This window comes from Neophocaena asiaeorientalis, unplaced genomic scaffold, assembly GCF_003031525.2.
Source record: "Neophocaena asiaeorientalis asiaeorientalis breed wild unplaced genomic scaffold, Neophocaena_asiaeorientalis_V1.1 scaffold433, whole genome shotgun sequence".
Lineage (NCBI taxonomy): Eukaryota > Metazoa > Chordata > Mammalia > Artiodactyla > Phocoenidae > Neophocaena > Neophocaena asiaeorientalis.
The window spans coordinates 1,597,495-1,616,958 of NW_020175040.1; the positions used below are offsets into that span (position 1 = coordinate 1,597,495).

The 19,464-nt window shown below is 48.6% G+C and overlaps 1 protein-coding gene across 3 annotated transcripts in view; it reads right to left on the minus strand.

Moving 5' to 3' along the window:
- Nucleotides 1-19,464, minus strand: part of RAB7A (RAB7A, member RAS oncogene family) — a 105,387-nt gene that overhangs the window by 3,396 nt on the left and 82,527 nt on the right. For all 3 annotated transcript variants that reach the window (XM_024763392.1, XM_024763390.1, XM_024763391.1), the window contains 3 exons: nt 11,853-11,913; nt 9,016-9,142; nt 1,362-1,580 (listed from right to left, as the gene is read on the minus strand). In XM_024763392.1, coding sequence (XP_024619160.1) covers nt 1,362-1,580; nt 9,016-9,142; nt 11,853-11,905 — 399 coding nt within the window. In that variant the 5' untranslated portion in view covers nt 11,906-11,913. The remainder of the gene's footprint in view (nt 1-1,361; nt 1,581-9,015; nt 9,143-11,852; nt 11,914-19,464) is intronic.

Genomic DNA, 19,464 nt, shown 5'->3' on the forward strand with positions numbered 1-19,464 from the left:
CCAAAGCACCCCGCCTACCACCCACACCTTCGGACCCTCAGCCGCACTAAGATTAGAAGCAGCTTCTGAAGGGAGTAAGATGCCAGCCCAGGAAGAAGTAACCGTCCCTCCTGGGACCTCAGAGGCAGCCCTCAGCACAGGACAGGCCTGGCAGCTTGGTCTTAAGCTCTGCAGCCCCTTCTGTGACTGCTCACGGCACCTCACCTGACCACACACCTAGGCACCAGAGCCCCGAGGCCCTCACCCTGCCTCGCATGTCCTGACCTCTCCCCACCCTAGCCCATTTTCAGGCATGAGAAGGACCAGGTCACTTAGGAAAGGGAGAAAGAGAGATGAGTGGTCAGAAATACACCTAGCTACACTTAAGAGCCTACGTTCCCCAGACAAATGCTATTTGAAAGGAACCTAGAGCAATTTTGCTCAAAGCCCAAAGCATCTCCTGTACACACGAGGATCAAGGGAGGCCCCTGAGACGCAGAGAGAGCACTTGAGAAGGTGACACTCGAATCCCCTCCTTCCCAGCACAGAAAGCGAACGAGGCTCAGAGGCAAAGGTAATAATGACCCAAAGTCACAGCTGCAAGGGCAGCATGGGGATGTGAACTGGCCTCCTGGGCCCTGGTCCCCAAAGGCAGCTGGCCAGGAGGTAATGCACCCCCAGAGTCGGTCTGGGCTCAGCACAGAACCCTCCAAATTCACGCAGTACCCCAGAAGCAGGGGGCTCTCACAGGAGAGGAAAACGCTAGAGATCCTCCGGGGCACCACAGCCCCAGACACGCCGTCATCTGGCATCCGAGTGTCCTCGTCAGATGAGCACAGCAACAGACTCAGGAAGCATCCCCGATCTAAGAGTGCACGAGCCAGACTAAGGGCAAGTCTGCCTCTGCATCCCAAAGACCAAAGTGTCACACGGCCTCAAGGCAAATCCCGTCACCGGACCAAGAGAGCTGGCTGGTGCAGGCAGCCCCACTCGGTGCGCTTCCTACTTTGTTGCCGTAATTCCCAAGGGAATACCGGCCTCTGCAGAGTTTCGCTGCCCGTCTGTCCACGGGGAAGCCAGGATGGTAGGTCTTTACAGGTTAGGGAGCAAGGCCCCATTCCAAGGGCTGGGCAGGTGGCTAGTTAGTTGTCTCCCACACCCACCCCCGCATGGGGCACACGCAGCCAGAGACATGGGGTGTAGATCCCTGCGGCATATAGTTTCTTACCAGTCAAATCTAAAAACGGCACCTGTCATCCGAAACTTAGCTGCCCCTTTACAAGAAGGCCCTTTCCGTGACTCAGCCGCCCTAACCCCAGCAACGGCGGGTTCTCAGGTTCTCAAGCCCCACAGTGATGACCCCCGGCATCGTCGGCACTTACTTGTCTGTTTTCGAGGTCAATCTTGTTTCCCAGCACAACGAAGGGGAAGTTCTCAGGATCCCGGGGACTGGCCTGGATGAGGAATTCGTCTCTCCAGCTGTCGAGGGTTTTGAACGTGTTGGGGGCAGTCACGTCAAACACCAGCACGCAGCAGTCTGCGCCTCTGTAGAAGGCCACACCCAGAGACTGGAACCTCTCCTGTCCGGCCGTGTCCCAGATCTGCGAGAGAGAGAACGGTCGTTCCTTGGGGCGGAGTGCCAGGAGTGGGGTGTGTGGAGGACGCCAGGGGCCCCCCCAGAGACAATCACTTCAGGACTCATCAGAACAGAATTCAGCACCCGAGTGTCCAGAGCACACCGACAGACAGCAGTGTAAGTGGACGTGTCCCATGCGTCTGGAGGATGCTAGAGAAACGTTGATCGAGGTGGTGGCCACGTGGGTAGATATTTATGGAAAATCTGAATGTAAACATTAGATTTCTGTACCCTGGCGACTTTCTGGGGGTGATGGAAATCTAGGGAAGTGATTATTCATCGAATTGTACATTTATTTTTACTTTTGGCCGTGCCGTGCGGCTTGCAGGATCTCAGTTCCTCAACCAGGGACTGAACCCAGGCCACGGCAGTGTGAAAGCACCGAGTCCTAACCACGGCACCACCAGGGAACTCCCAAACTGTACATTTAAATGTATGCATTGTACTGTATATATAAAGTTGACCTAAAAAAACCCCAATATGTTTTAGTTATATTATACCTTAATTAAGAGACAAAGGAAACAAAAGTACCAAAAAAGGGGGAGGGGTGGGAAGGAGACAGGGGGAGAGGAATACAGGGACAAGCAATGCGAGAATACACCAAGGAAGACAGATCGAAGTCGCTTCTCATCAATGGACCACCAGGCGCTCAGCTCAAAGAACTTCCCACCATTCACTGCCACACCAGGTCCAAGAGCAAGGATGCATTTCCTCAACGCCCCAGATCCCAACAGGGCCCCCGGTTTGCCTGGAGAGGACTAGTGTTCTCCAGAATGGCCGCACACCCGCAGCGAGCCACGGTGCCGGGGTCCAAAGCGGTTCGCAGTTACTTCCAGCTGACAGGAGTCTTCACCTCTTGGCTCCACTGTCTGCAGGAAACCACTTAGCTTCAGAGCAACAGGAGAATCTGGAAAATCCTCATAACCCCAAAAAATTTCAACCTTATGTCCAAAGCACCAGCCAGTGAACCGAAGGCCTGCGACTTAGACCAACATGGAGTGTGGACTGAGCCACGACAGTTTCTTCTGCAGAAGCAGGGCTGAGCTCCTCCCCGAAGCTCCTCCCAGGCAGCCCACAGCACTCGGGGACATGCCAACTCCAGCACGGCCACAGACAGCTTCCAGCTCAGGTAGGAAGCGCCTCACCGCACAGGATGCGTGCGCAGAGTGAGCGGCTACACAGAAGGGTGGTGCAGAACAGTACCGTGAGATCTGCGTTTCTTTAATACTACTACCCAACTCCTGATGTTCTAAACCCCACGCCACCGCCCAGAATGTCCTCCAAAAGGAGCCCTGAAACGTAACATGCAAATGCTGAAGGCTGGTTCTCCCTTGGGGACGGGCTCAAACAACATCATGGCAGACAAGAGCAGGGCCAGGACTTAAATATTGTCTGGAAATATCTAAAGCTGGAAACGGCGGCATTAGAACCCCTTAAAGAAGTTCCCATAAAGCAGTGCCACTACACAGGCTAAACTCTGGCTCACAGACAGGCCAAGGACAGTGCATGCGGAAGGGGGCTGTTGTGGTCGCCCATCAGTGCGGGGCAAAGAGTGCCCAGCCCAGCCCAGAGGTTACCCTCCAAGGAAGGCAGCTCTGCAGGGCCCATGCAGCCCTCTCTTCCGACGTATGGGGGCCCTCCACAACCAGCACACGACACCACAGGCCCTCCACAACCAGCACACAGACTCCGGGTCACAGCTCTGGCCGCAAGGGGCCCGACCACGGCAGCCTACCCCTGCCCGCCCCCCGCCCCCCGGGAACCTCGAGCCCACACGTGCTCCAAGCACTCTGGGAAGAACCTTCCTGAAAAGGACACGTCCTAGTGGCCACGGGGATTCAGCGTGCCTGCAGGCGTGGAGTCAGGAGGCTGTGGTAACGTCCACGCGGGGCCTAGCAGTGCTCACACTACGCGGAAGGAAGCAGCCGCTGGGAACCACAAGAAGTGATGATAAGGCTGAAGGGCAATGAAAGAAACAAAGCCGAAGACTGTAGCTGCTCTCAGTGGGCAGGGAAGAGCACCGCCCTGCCCCACGTGAGCAGCAGAGCACACGTGCGGACAAACGGTCTCTGTGGACAGCGCGGCAGCAGCCGGACCCTGTGAGGGTCACCTCTGTGCTCTCCTGCTGTCCAACGTCCTACCCTGAATGCGTGTCCCTGAGTGGAGAAAAGAGCCTTTTCCCATAAAAGAAGACCAAGATGGAGGGAGAATCAAGAACTCTGTCACAGCAGGTAAAAACTGACAACTACTTCTATAAAGAGAAACACAGGGGAAAAAAATTATAAACAATTAAATATAGGCTTGGACAACAACAACAAAATTCCCATTAGAGAAATAACATTGTCATTATGTAAATATCTGGATAAGTAAAGCAAAAGCCAAAAAATGCCCCGAAACTCTTGGTGTCCTCCCACCCAGAGGTCTTCACGAGCACACATCTTTCTCTAGGTGCCCGCGTTGCAGGGTCACTCACGCAACTGGAATCTCAGTGCACAGGCCACTCCTCTCCGCCCCACAAAACACACAGCACCCTCCCCGGCGAGAGCGCACATCCTTACTCTGCCCAACAGACTCAGCAAACCACTTCACTCATTTAAAAAAAATATTGCTGCCAATTTTCCATAATTATAAGTAACTCAGTAATGAGCTTTAACACAGAGAGTCTTTCCTGTGTTTCTGATTGGTTCTTTAGGACAGGATCCCAAGAGCAGAATTACATAGGAACTTTATGACTCTTGGCGGAACCAAATGGGTATTTGGAACTCAGATACTGAGAAGGCAAAGTAAGGAATTAAAAAGAAAAGTTGAAAAACTGGGGGTTATTCTCAGCAAGTTTCCAAAATTAATTTAACTTAACACTTACAAAAGTACAGTCTTGTGGCTATGATCTTTCAAAATTTGTAATATTTTAAATGAAATACTTTATTTTCTACCTTCAAAATACACCCAATATATCTATCTACCCAGAACTCCAAGGTGACAACTATTAACACTGCTGTTTCTACATCAGTTCTTCAGGAAGAGAGTCAGCCCTTCCTCACAGCCTTCCTTCCATTCCCTTCCCCCCGAAGAAGTAAGCGGCCCCTGAGACCTGTGTCACACAGACAGTGAAAGTAACATAATTACATATATTATGTACAAGATCCTCTGCATCTTTTTGTTTTTTCCTCCAGATGTTAACAGCTGTACAGTATCCCGGTGCCTTAAAACACCACCATTGACTCCCTGGTCTTCTACATTATCCGTAGTTTTTCGTGACTGCACAGAGGCTGCAGTGAGCATTCTTCCTCACTTGTCGTCGGGCCCACAGTTTCCTAGGCTCTGAACCCAGATGCAGACTGGCTGCTTGTCAGGGATGTGTGTGTGTGACGTTGGAGAGCCAACAAAAGTCTCCATTTGAAAGGCTGCACGGATATGTTCCCACCATCGGTTTGAGAATATTCTACTTCTAGCCAAAACTCGATTTTGTCAGCCTTTTAAATTGGTAATTCCCTGACGTCAGGCCACAGGACGTGGTTTCTTCTGAGAGTTGCCTATTACCCACTAGGTCATTCTGCCGAATGGATCCTATTAGGCATTATTAACAGTTTCTCCCAGTCTGTAGTTTGTTACTTAGAATCTTGTTATTCAGATGTTTACTGTGGTCTACTATCAATCTTTAACCTTTTATGATTTGTGCTTTCTCTATTTTAAATGCCTAAAGTTAAGAAAACCCAAAAGAACCTGTATTTTCATTTTACAGGTTTTCATTTCGTGCTTTTTCCATTCAGGTCTTCAACACTCTGGCTACTCCTCAGCAAATGGAAAGCCACCGGCCCAGAGGCCTGTTTACAGTACGACTTGTCCTCTGACTTGTCCTTTCCCCATTCCGCAAAGCCCCCTCTGCCTACCCAGTGTCAGCTAGGCGTGCCCTGTTTCTGTGCCCTCCGTCCCCTCGATCTGTGGATCTCTGTGACAGTGTCATACTGTTTACATTACTGTGGCTTCATAAGTTACCTTTAGGTTTTTCATGCACACTTGACTCCATCTAATGTTTAATACCGATTGACTTCTAGCTTCTTCCTGAACAACGTAAGAAACTTAAAAAATGCACACGGTCACTCATCTTTCCCCACACATTAAATTACACAGTTCCAATCCCGGTTTCCTTGTACTGGTTTGAAGCTACATACTCTTACTATTAGGGTCATAATTCTAAACACAGAGGCATGCATACAATTAAGTTTATCTCAGTTTACCTTATCTCAGACCCTTCCACTTCCGCCTGAAGTGCGTCTCTTAGGATTTCTGCCCGAGCCTAAGGAGGCGCTCACTTTCCTTCTCTTGGAGGCGGGCGTTTCCAGGGCCCAGAACACCCTGCTGACAGCCCCGGCTCACACTCCACAGCCTGCCAGTCCCACTGGCAGCCTCACTGCTGCTCCTCCAGGTCATTCTGTTTCCTCTGGCTGCCTTCAAGTTTGTCTTAAAAGAATTTTTTTTCCATATGATTCTTCTAGACTTCTGTATTTCTCCTGAATCTGTGGATGTGGTACCACATCAGTTCTGAAAAATCCTCAGCAAACACCTTTCACCTATTCGCTCGTCTGAGACTAATTAAAATTAAGTGCAAGCGACCTACTCACTGAATCCTGTTTTTACCTCTTTTCCCCATTTCCCACCATTTTTCTTCCTTTCAGCCCTCTTGTGGTGTATCCTATCTGTTGCTAAAAACACTCTCTATATTTCCAAACTGTGGTTATTGCGTTTCATTTTTAGAAGTTCTACTGACCTACACCACCTGCTTAGTTTCTTCTCCACAGATACACAAGATTGCCTGGTTTCTTTAAATACAAAGACCACTCTGAATGGTCAGGGGGGTTTCCACTGGTTCCTGCCTTGCTGTCTTAATCTGAATTATCTATTTTTGCAAGTGCTGAAGGCCCGTGAAAAACAGGGGAGGATTCCTCAAGATCCAACATGATGATGCCTTTGTCCGGAGACGATGGTTTTCATTTAATTCTAGTCTTTTAAACTGGCCGCAGGAGCACAAGGGCCAGCCTTTTGTTTCAACCTGAGGACCATGTTCTTTTCTCCCACCCTTTCCAGACTCTGCTTTGGTGCCCTGGGTTCTCCAGATGGGGTTGACTCCGGGAAACTCCAAGATCCGAGCTCATGGTACCTGTGGGGCTCTATCAGAATGGCCCCTGAGCCAGGAGGGACAGAGTCTCGCTTCTCATCAGCCCACGTGGCTGTCAGAACCACAGCGTGGCTCTCCATCTGCTTCTCCTGCTACGGGACACGGGAAATCTTCAGGTGGCGTTTGACCCCGGCACCCTGTAGACATCCCATTTCCCTTCTGCTTTCTGTTGCAGCCGAGAACTTATCTAACTGCTGTTCCTTTATCTGTAAGCTGTCTTCTCTCTCCAGTTGCTTTTAGGATTCTGATTTTTGGCACTCCAGTTCCGAGTTTACTCTTGAGGTAATTTGCTCAGCTTAATCTTGAAGTTTACTGTTTTCTTCAGCTATGTTTAATCTGAGGTTTAACTGCTCAGTTGATTTCAGTGACTGTCTTTTCACTTCTTGAAGCTCTAAGCTTCCCATATCCTCGTTTTTTATAGTGCCCCTTTTCATTTATGGTTTCCATTCCAAGAAATCTCTAGTCACTGTGGGCATTTTCTGCAGGCCATTATTCCCCCTTGAGCTCATCCTCTGTCCCTATAGGGTGGTCTTATCTTTGTATTTGCCAGGAGTGACAGAGGGTTATGTCAGATCCTCCAGACTAAACTCTCTGTGCCTGGCAGAGCAGAAACTGAGAATCCACACACGGGCACAGTGGGACTGGGAGTCTCCAACCAGGAAGCAAGCAGCAAAGGCCCAGCCTGCACCGCACATGCCAGCTTTGCCACTTGCGTGGGCTGAGGTTTTGGGTCCTGTTTTCCCATCTTTCCAAGGTCCTAATGAGTGTGTGTCTATGTGTGCAGGGGGGTTCTGGGCCCGCACCTTGTGCAGTTCACGCCTCTTGTCCTCGATGACAGACAGAACTCAAGTCCCCGTTATAAATTCACAGATCACCACGGCAGGAGCCCCTGAGTTTATGATGACCTTTCAGTTCTCTCTTCTTTCCTGTTATCTGGTAATTTCCTTTTCTCTCAAGCTTGGCCTATTCAAACTTTAGTTTTACACACACACACACTTGCTATTAAAGTATAACTGACGTACAATATTATATTAGTTTCAGGTGTACGGACACTGTGATTTTTTTTTTTTTTTTGTAAGTTACAGAAGGACCACCACGATGTCTAGCTACCATCTGTCATCACACAGAGTTATTACGATCCTGCCGACGACACATTACCTCCCCAGGACTTATTTACTGTATGACTGGATGTTTGTACCTCTTAATCCCCTTGACCTATTTTGCCCACCTCCAGCTGTACACTGAGCACCTCTGTGTGTATGCCTGCGGTATGGGGGAGCCACATTAGCCCCATCCTGGAGGTCTGAGTTCCCCTGGGTGCATGTGACAGCTTGAGGTCAACACACGTAAACAAATATCTGCAACCTGTACCATCCAAACATTTCAGCGAGCCCGGCGCTCGCTAGGACCCCCATGTCTCAGTCTCCCCAGGACATCATTTAGCAGAGAAAGTAAGGAACAACTGGTGTGGAGGTGGGAGCTTCCAAAGACAACACCTGGGCTGAAAGTTGGCGACTTCAGGATGGGTGCAGCTGTGACCAAAGGGCCTAGCAAGGAGAGACACGTTCAACTACAGCTTTGTAAGAGCAGCACGTGATTCGGAAGGACTGGCAGGAGATGAAAAAGTGAAGAATAGTTTGTAGCCAGAATGTGAAGGCTTTCAAAGAGCCATGTGAAGGAATCTGTTTTTATCCTAACTGTTGAAAGGGAAGCCCTTGAAATCAGATTAAGCTGATACATGAAAAACCAGATTGGCTTAATAGAAACACAACTTTAGGGGCTACAGATAGGACAGATTATAAGAAGCCAGAAAAGCAGGAAAACTAATTTAACAGCTGCTGTAAGAACCTAGGAGAGAGACAACGATTTTTTTGGCCTGAAGAACTAGGCGAGGGTATTAGGAAAGAGACAAGTTACACATTTTGGAGACATAAGACAAGAACCTGTAGGTTACCAAATTTACAGCAAAAAAACAATGAAAACCAGGAAGTCCAGTTAAATCTGAACTCTGGAAAAAAATGAAAAATTTTTAGTATGTCTCACAGAGTACTTGGGACATACTTGATGTCTTGCATTTTATCTGGCAATCCTACCTATAAGCCAATTATCCATGAATATTAATAGTGAGATCTAAAGAACAGGGAGGGGAAGATGCCTAGGCATGAAAAACGGGTAAAGACGGAATGACCAAGGCTTGGCCGGCCAAGGCGAGACGTGCGCTTACCTGCATCGTAACTAGTCTGTCGTCCACCATCACCTCCTTTGTCAGGAAGTCGGCTCCTATTGTGGCTTTGTACTGATTGCTGAATTTCTTGTTCACGTACTGGTTCATGAGTGATGTCTTACCGACTCTGAAATTGGAGAAAAACCACAAGTGTAAGTCAACTAGGAAGGCACTGAAAACTGGCTCTGACGCCTGCAGCTTGGAAGGAACCTGCCCACCCCCATCAGAGGAGGAAAACTTCCCAGTTCACTTGCCTGACGACATGCTTTCTCCTGGGACGAAAACACAGGGTACAGATGCAGGCCAGATCTAGAAAAGCTGCTTCTAGGTTCTGGTATAGGTGGTAGAGCCTAGTGTTATTTCTCTCCTTCCAGAAGCATGCCAACACATACTCTCCTTCTAAAAGAAGCCCCAGCAGTAAGTTCGCTCCACTAGTCCAAAAATATCTCTGCCGCCTTGGGTGTGTCTCCATTTAGTGGTTGCTGTTCAGTCCAAGCAAATAGCCAGAGGAAGCCACTGGCTCCGAGCAGACATTTACGCCAGTTAACCTATCTGCTGCTTCCCAGTTTAAAATCTGAAGCAGAAAAAAGCACCAGTATTCCACCAAACCAGAATCCACCTCAAAGTATGCTCCTCCAGAGGTATTTTCCAGTGAGAAAACTCAGCAAGAGACAATGTGTGATTTTTTTTGGTGATGAGGTAGTTAGGACAGGCCAAAGACAACGCAAGCCTTCCTCACAGCCAGTAATACCTTCCTTTTCACAAAGGAACACATGCATTTCACATGCAGAGGGGACCTGGAAATACAAACCGCCCAAGGCAGTGTTCTCCACCTGGTCACGTGCACCAGAATTTCCAGGGGGAAAAGACAGGAAATGTGTAATCAGGCAAGTTTGGGTAACACAGGCTAAAAGCAGTACATTCAATCCTGACAGCATACCAGAGGCACCAGGAGAATGTATGTGAGCGGAAGCGGGGACAGGGAGAGAGGAGTGGGGAGAGGTGAGTGCGCGTGTATTTAAGCACTGCCAACCAGGTCCTACCCATTGGTCTGGGCAAATGCTAATTGTTAAAAGGCTCCTCGGGTGATTAAAAAAGCCAGCCACGGTAGAAAAATCACTGCCTTTTAAAAAGAACTTTGGAATAAGGACGTGCACCTGCATTTATTATCATATTGTTTTTAAAAATATGTAGCCTCTGGTCTAAGTTTTCATGGGTCACTTCAGATGCCAAGTCTGAAAAGCTCCCCCCGTAACCCCCTGAATCTTAACAGTGATGAAAGAACTAGCTAGTTACGCAGTCAGCGGCAGATCTAAGACGCGGACCCAGTTCTCCGGTCCCAGGCTCTACCGACTCGGGCACAGCAGGAGGAGGAGGCAGGCATACCCCACTTCAATGCGCTCTGTGCAAACTATGCTTTTCACAGACTGAACGTCTGTGGCAGCCCTGTGTCAAGCTAGTCTATTGGGGCCATTTTTCCAATGGCATTTGCTCACTTCATGTCTGTGTCTCATTTTGTTAGTTCTCGCAATAGTTCAAACTTGTTCATTAGTATATTTGTTATGGCGATCAGTGATTCTGATGTTACTACTGCAAAAATATTACGGCTCCCTGAAGGCTAGGATGACGGTTAGCATTTTCTAGCCATAAAAGCAGTTAAACTGAGGTTTGTACACTGTTTTTAGACACAAGGCTATTGTACACTTAAGAGACTACAGTATAGTTCAAACATTAACTTTTAGATGCCCTGAGAAACCAAAAAGTTCACGTGACTCCCTTCACTTCGTTGCGGCGGTCCAGAACCAAGCCCACAGTGTCTCGGGGGTCTGCGTGTGCTGCACAGCGCACCCCAAACCTCCATCTCGTGGACAGGGCGCCAACGGCAACAAGCCTACATGAACAGCGCTCCCTAGTCTAACCAGCTTGGGAAAGGGATTCCATGAATTTTTTTAAAAAATGTATTTTCTTTCTTTGTTTTTGGCTGCGTTGGGTCTTCTTTGCTGCACGCGGGCTTTCTCTAGTTGCCGTGAGCAGACGCTACTCTTCGTTGTGGTGCACGGGCTTCTCATTGCAGTGGCTTCTCTTGCTGTGGAGCATGGGCTCTAGGCACATGGGCTTCAGTAGTTGTGGCTCGCGGGCTCTAGAGCGCAGGCTCAGTAGTTGTGACACACGGTAGCTTAGTTGCTCCACGGCATGTGGGATCCTCCCAGACCAGGGATCGAACCCATGTCCCATACATTGGCAAGCGGATTCTTTTTTTTTTCTTTTTTTTAAAAATAAGTTTGTTTGTTTGTTTGCTTGTTTATTTATGGCCACGTTGGGCCTTCACTGCTGCGCGCAGGCTTCCTCTAGTTGTGGCAAGCGGGGGCTACTCTTCCTCATGGTGCACAGGCTTCCATTGCAGTGGCTTCTCTTGTTGCGGAGCACGGGCTCTAGGCACGCAGGCTTCAGCAGTTGTGGCTCATGGGCTTAGTTGCTCCGCGGCATGTGGGATCTTCCCGGAGCCACAGGGAGGGCTCAAACCCGTGTCCCCTACACTGGCAGGCGGGCTCTTAACCACTGCGCCACCAGGGAAGCCCCCGTGAAACTATCATTAATTGAGTTCAAACAGCCACCCTTTTCCCTAAATCATGCCCCAAATTGGGGAACAAAGGACTACCTGACTAGGGGTCATTCCGATTTTTGCTGTGCTCCCAAGAGCACGGAAACGTAGGGCCCTAATGCCACGGCTATTAGAGATGGAAGCAGCAAATGTCAGCACAGAGGGCATGAGCTCCAAGCGGGTGAAATTTAAACCCAGGCCAGTGTGCTGGCTCAAATTTAGGAGGGACACTTACCCAGAATCTCCCAGGATGATAACCTTCAGTAGCACTTTCTTCCTCGAGGTCATCCTTCAAGCTAGAAGAGAGGAGAACGCACGTAAGCAGGATGGGAACACCCAGGGGGACCACCTCCCTGGGCACAAAACTCCTCGGCAGCCCCAAGAGCACTGCGCCTGAGCCCTTCTGCAGGTGGCTCCCCGCCGTCCAGGGCCTTCGACGGAACACAGTATCAGTACTGGAACTCTGGACCCAAGAGCTCGGCCACACAGCGTGTCAGGGCCTCCCGCCCCTGGGAGGAGTCTGAAGGAATGATTCTCCCACTTGGATGCTGGATCAATGCTCCATTTACTCAACAGCTGGGTCCTGCTTCAGGCAGGTCTCTGCTCAAAGATCACTCCTCGGAGGCGACCACTTTATCTGAAGTAAAGTGGAACACCCTCTCCCCGTTTGCCGTCTATCCTTTACTCTGCCTTATTTTTTCTTCAGAGTACTTACCACTACAGTTGACTCTTGAACATCTCAAGGGTTAGGGGCACTGACCCTCCACTCAGCTGGAAATCGCTTCTAACTTAACAGTCGGCCCTCCGCATCCGCGGCGCCACATCCGCGGTCCTGCATCCACGGTATCAACCAAGCAGGGTCGCGTCATTCGTGCTGTTCAAGGATAAACTGTACTTGACATTTTAATGTATTATATTCATTTCTCTTCTCCCTTTCCTAATAATTTCTGTGAAAACAGTTTTATTCCCCACGGTTTTATTCTCCAGTGCCAAGCAGAGAATCATCAAATACTGGGTTAGTACACAAATTAATATTTGACTTCGCAGCTCCTGAGACCACCTTTCCCCAGAAAGCCTTCCAGGTGGCCTTCCCCAGCCTCGACCAGACAATACGATCTGTGCTCAACTCTGCCACCACGTGACCGCTTGGTCAATTTACTTACTGAGACCGGCCTCCTGTCTTAATTGCCCCTCAGTCCTCAGGGCCTGACCCAGTAACTTTCAGGAGATGAACAACTTTCAAGAGAGCAGGAGCCCTAAATTCTGGCCCCCGATGTCAGTGGCTTAACTGACAACTACCAGAGGAGCACTCCTCAGGCAGCTGATCCCCAGGAGAGCTGCAACCGCCTCTACAATCAGGAATTTATGACTGCACGTGAGCCTCAGAAATGACACCCATGCCTTCTGAGAACCTCCAGCCCTGGCCATCGTCCTCGGGAGACGCTGCAACAGCCACGGCAGGAGACTGCCACTAACAGTCACGGGGCAATATCCGAGTCCTACCTTCAGTGGAGCTGGGGGAAATTAAGTGTTTATACTTAAGCAAAGTAGGTAAGGATGTGGGTTAAATAAAGCCTGTTATTTTTCCATAGTTTGGGAAAACAAGACAGTCAAGACTGGGTCTGAAAAAAGCTACCTTTAGTTTCACCTTTATCCACCTGGCTTCCTGAAGGTGAGGATGACCGCACTGCCTACCTACGGTGGGGGTGACTTAAGCATGCAAATCCCGATCCCATGCTCCTCTGGCGTTGCCACTTTCCAGCTGTGTGACCCGGGGCAAGTCATTTAACCTGTTGGCATACGTCCCATGGGTAATGTGAGGCCTGGATGAGAAAAATGCTCAGGACACTGACTAGGATATAGTTAAGTGGTTAGTAAATGTTGGTGCTATGATTTTCATGTGTGCCAAAAACCGAGATGAATAAACAGCAGAACAGAGTCCAGAAGGCGGCGACAGAAGCAGTAAGTCGCAGGCCCAGGCGAGAGAAGCAGTAAGTCGCAGAGCCCAGGCGGTAACTCAGCTCCACGCCTCGGCTTCCAGATGCCTGGCTGTTAACTGTTTCCTTTCAGCTGGTGGCATCACAAGGAAACTGAAGGAAAGTATCAGAACGAGCTAGTGCCCACAGGGCAGGATTAGGTGGCGAGCCCTACGCGCCTGAAAGTGGTGTCTTCCACGGCTTCAGAAATGGTGTGGGGACAGGAGTCAAAGCAGAGGCAGTTAGCAGGCACCACGACCTAGCCCGGGGCAAGCTGTCTCAGAGCCCAAAGCCTCGTGTCCAGACATAGCTTCTGTCTATGAGGCGCCCACCAGTGCTAGCTGGGGGCGGCATAAGACAAGCCCGAGTTCTGCCTGTTTCCTTTAGTCATCCATCAGATCTAGGGTTGGTGTTGGTTTTTTCTCTCTGCAGTTAGAGGTACACACCCCCAATCACCCACGAGATCCACAGCCCTACCTTCCTCCCTAGGGACTACCTTGACCAAAGTTTAACCTAAGAGTCTCACCCCAAGGTCTGGTACCATATTTTGGGCTAGAGATCAGACTATGACAGTTGGGACAAGTTTCAAATCCAAAGGGCAAATTAAGGAAAGGTATGAAAAGAAGGCGAGCTTTGCAAAGAAATTCTTAAACAATGTTTAAGTCACTGATTTTAAGAATGGGAAAAGGGATTTCCATGACCCGGTTTAGTAAGACTCACGGTGCATCCAGTATTATTTCATAATATTAGGAGGAAATAAGAAACACACTTCACCCATCCTGTTCCCACATGACAGACCTCACGTTTGTGTCCTCTCAGGTTTCTGCTCACAGCGGTGGCACGTGGGCCCGTGCAGCCACCTTGACCCTCCTGGGCAGCAGAGCACGACGCCTGAGCGTCTTTCCTCACCTGCACACCCAGTCACAGAACCCCCAGAACCCAGCGGAGGGCACAGCTGGGAAGTCCCAAGTCCCCATCAGAGCTCACCCAGCCCCGCACACAACCCAGTATTCTGTCTCTCCCATGTTACTATTTAGCCTTGTTTTCCAGTACTTGCTTCCATGAGAGTCTCAGTGTCTAATATTTCTTTGAGTGAATTAAGCATTTTAATAGCCATTCCTACCTTTTATTTAATATATCAAAAATCTGGGAAAAACAACGCCGTAAGAAACAGCTCTGAACTTCCATTTGTGGGGTCATTTTCCTGGGCCGCAGCAATGCCCCTGGGGAGGTCTCTTAGGCTCAAACTCACGTGACTATCACAGGCCACGCCGGCCCTGAGAAACACGGATCGCTGGCTGTCCTCGCGACAGCCCACACCGCAGACAGCTCAGGCACAGGGAGGTGGCCTGGACTCACCACCCTGACTCTGAGCCCTCATTCCTGGGGGGCTCCCCACGAGGGACACGTCCAGCGCGAGAGCCACTGTGCTCCAGTGGGCCTGGGGCCCATCAGGTACTCACAGCCACTCCCCATCTGTCAGATGCAATCACCAACCAGGAGACGTTTTATCACAAACCGCGCTGCCTTTAGTGGGGTTCCCAGGGAAACAGCTAGAAAGTTAAACAAAGGGCCAATTCTCACTCACGGGAAAGGGTTTTGTCCACCTTAACCCACGGGTACTGTTTAGGAATGGGGTAACTGAGTCAGAAGTATCAACACTTCCGTAACTTTTGCTAATTCACTTTCCTGAAGGATCTTCCAAATGCACTCTGCACCCACTGTTGCAGTGATTAACAGCATACAGCATCGAAATGAGAAAAATGACAATTTTACTGAGACAAAGAAATCTGAATAAATGAAGAGATACCTCCAATAGGAAGCCTTAATGTAAAGATACGAATTCTTCCCCATTTAAACAATTCCAAGGGGGTTTTTTTGGAATTTGATGAAGTAATTATAATTTTATTCATAAAAATAAATGCACAAGAGTCCCTCCCATTCCTCTCAAAAAAAGAGTAATGACAGGGATTTGCCTAACAGTCTTGGAAAGTATGTTACAAAAATACAGTATGAACACCACGGGCTGGAATAAACGGAAGAGAGTCCAGAAAGGAACAATTTCGGCAGGTCCAGCGTTACAAAATTTAGCAGCAAAAGGATGAACAATTTACCAAGTGGTGAGAGCCGGAATTAACATCCTTAAGCCTCATCTTCCACAACAGATTCCCACCGGAGTAAAGATGTAAATGTAAGAATGGCTATGTATGAAGCTGAAAGGAATACATACAAGATTAGCAGGTTTTTCCTGGGTGGTGGGATTCCAAATGATTTCGTTTTCTTTATGTTCACGTGGAGAGCGCATTTCTTTTAAACTCAAAAAGCTATTTCCATTTTGGAGGACAATGTTCACCTGCTGATTTTTCAGGTAAATTTTCTGCTTGCAAGAATATTCCTGTTCGCCATGAGGCGCACCTAAAGGCAGACTTTCCTCTTCGCCCGGTGCCTGTGAACAGTCGGGCTTTTGCAAGCAGGGCGCCGGCCCGGAGGAAACCCCCGGCTGGCTTCACCAGGACGCTGACGGCTTCAAACTGGCAGAAGCTAAGAGCTGTGTTTTTGTACTTAATGTTCTCCAGGACCAAGAATGGGGCACTTGTTTCTAGAAAAGAGCTAAGAAAAAAATAAAACCCAACGAAGCCTTGAACACAACTTTTGCCACCAGCAGCAGTGGCTCTAGAGCCTTCACTGGCAGCCCCTGCTTTCTGTTACCCATTTCCACCACCATCTTCATGAATTTCTGAAGACTGAAATTACCTTTAAAAATCCTACCAAGTTAGAAATTTCTAAGTGGAAAACCATTCTTCAACGCACACCACTTCCCTTTTACACTTTTACAGGAGAAAGGGAAGCAGGCAGAGAGAACGGAAGGAGCTATATGAGGTCCCTAACCCCTGTTGCCTGGACATGAACATTTTAGATAGCATCCATTAATCCAGGAAGCTCTCTAAAAGCCTTTCTAGAATAAGATATATTCGAACACACTTCCTTCCTTCTGCTATCAAACCAAACTTGATCAGTGTGCTCTGGGGTGCGTTCTTCCTTGGAAGAAGAAGCATTTTTTTAGAACACTAACTATTCCATACGCTGAATCGATTCTTTCCCTCACGTACAGTGTTTCCCATGTAATGAATCAAAAACCAGAACTTCCCCCCATCAGCTGGAGCTGCCGCCTTCCTCATTGCTGAAGCACAGCAGCCAGCTGGCCATAAAGGCAGACAAAACAAGGAAGCCCCAAGCAGGTAAAAACATCAGGAAAATACCGTCCCCAGCTCTGGGCTAGGCAGGGTCAGTGAGGACAGAAAGGGACTGACGGAGGGGGGTCAGCGGAGGGCAACGAGGATAAAGGGCTGGAGAGGGGAAGAGAGGAAGCTGGGGGTCAGCAGGCCACCGCCAAGTCTGAGTTCGTGGAGGTAGAACGACTTGGCCTGGTGACCAGAAACACGCTGACTATGCTCGAGTGGAGGTGAGGCCCTGTAGGGAGATGCAGGGCCAAGGAGGTGAGAGCAAAGTGTCTGCAAAGCCGGCAAGACAACAGTGTAAAACGCAGGGGATGAAGCTGAACGAGGTGTCATCACGTCCAAGGTCACACAGCAATCAAGTGGTAGAGCTGGAGTTAACAGGTGGGTAAGCCCAGACCCAACACCTGACTGCCCTGCCACTCATCAATACAATACCAGCTTTCCCCTGGTTCTCCAGGAACCAGGCATTTAAAAAAGCTCCCTCTGGGGACTGAGGTGCACACACAAGGTTTGGAAAATCAGTGACGTGAGGTCAAAAACTGCTGTTCTGGTTTGCATGTGTGTCTGATACAAAACTAACGATGGCACGAAATATCTGAACAAGAGCTAAAGGTTCAACAAAGCTGGGACAGTTAAACCAATTGATTTTCTATAGTCCATTAACGTTTTTACTTGGTCTGTGTTTCCAAGCTGCCTACCTTTAACAGCTACCGCCTAACCAGACAGTTGACTTTTCTGCCCCCATTAAAGTACTGAACTGTACAACATTCAGAAAAGTACCAAAGAATGAAGCAAAGACAAAGGCCAAACACAGTTCCAGCTCTTAGAAGCAATCACTATTAGCATCAGGGTATAAGTCTTTCCAGTTTTCCTTCGAACAGCTGAGATCATACTGTTCGTAACTCTGCATCCCATTTTGTTCTACATTAACTATCTCCCCACGCTATTAAGGCTGGTAATACTTCAGGATATGGACAATCCCACTCCTTTGTTATTAAGTGGTTGCTTTTAGTTATAATGAGATGAACCCATGTATACAATCTGATCAGACTCACAAATGAGTTATTACTCAGCTAAATCATGTAAGTATTTGAAAGGCCCTTTAAATACGCTGACCAATTAGTTTCCAGAATAACTTTATTTCCACCCGTGCCAGCAATGAACTAGTATTTCAATTTCACCACCCCCAGCTATCATTGGCACAAATCACTGTTAATCAGATAGACAGCTACAAATGAGGGTCAGCGGGTTCTATTTGTACTCCTTACATTAGGAGAGTCAAACATTTCCACCATGTATTTCTCAGTTGTCTGATAGTCTCTGCCTATTTTACCTACTAGAATGTGATTTACTGCACACACGGTCTAAATATAACATCGCGAAGGAAGCAACACTGGGACACAGACTGCGCCAAGTTGTAAGCTTCTGAGCAGAAAAGAAGTACCATTCTAAACTTTACCCAGCATCCCACTGCCTTCCGAGAGTCTGGGCTCTGTTCCTGACCATTAGAGAAACCCAGCCGTCTTCTCGCTCTCCAAACTGATGGACTTCAAGGCTCGAGAGAGGGAGGCAAGCGATGTCTGCTGATAAAGTTTTGAAGAAGGTTACGTGGAGAGACGGGGAAGGCATCTGAACTCACGTAATATTACCGTGTTGGTCGTCAAGCTGAATAGTAGCGTCTGTTGTAGGCAGACTCTTTTTTAACTTTCCAAACTGAGGAAGCAGACTAGGACCTAAAGAGTGGAAGGGCACAGCTCATGAAACAGCAAGAAGCAAATTCCAGCTAGTGAACTGCACCCCAGGCCTCCGTGAGGTCGTCTACTTAATCCTCAGGACAAGCCCATAGGGTTGAATTCCCAGTTAACAGATGAGGACACAGAAGCTCATAAGTGATCACTGCATTTCTAAAAATATTCAGACATAAGAGTGGAGCCCAGGACTGATTACAAAGGCCTTCATCTCAGCCACTACACTGGGTTGATCACCAAGATTGTAACGGCATTTCATGCTTCAAATAACCTACAGGGTGAGACCACGTGCACAGCCAAAGACGGGGTGAGATGATAACTGAGGCTGAGTCACTGGTGGGAGGCAGGGAGGTTCATAACACCTGAGATTTCCTGTAGTAAAAACTGTAAATGCAATTCACACTTTTAATACACAGGGAATATCTGGAAGAGATATCAAGACTTTATACATTTGTTTTCATTAACAAAAACATCTGACAAACTTTTCTGGCAGATGTATCCCAGATTAAGGCTTGGTAATCATCTCTGGCCATCTGTGATAATCAGCCTCTGGCTGCGGGGCAAGCAGGAGTGTTACTTTTGCCACTGCAGACGTCTGAGGTTAGAAATGTCTAGCAAAAAATGTTAGGGTTTTGATTAGAACAGGTAACTTTTTTTTTAAGATTTATTTATTTTATTCATTTTTGGCTGCATTGGGTCTTAGTGGTGGCACACAGGATATTTGCTGTGGCACACGGGCTCTTCGTTGCGGTGTGCGGACTTCTCTCTAGCTGTGTCATGCGGGTTTTCTCTTCTCTTGTGGCGCGCGGGCTCCAGAGCGCGTGGGCTCTGTAGTTGCAGCACGCGGGCTCTAGTGAGGCCAGGAGCTCAGCAGTTGTGGTGCG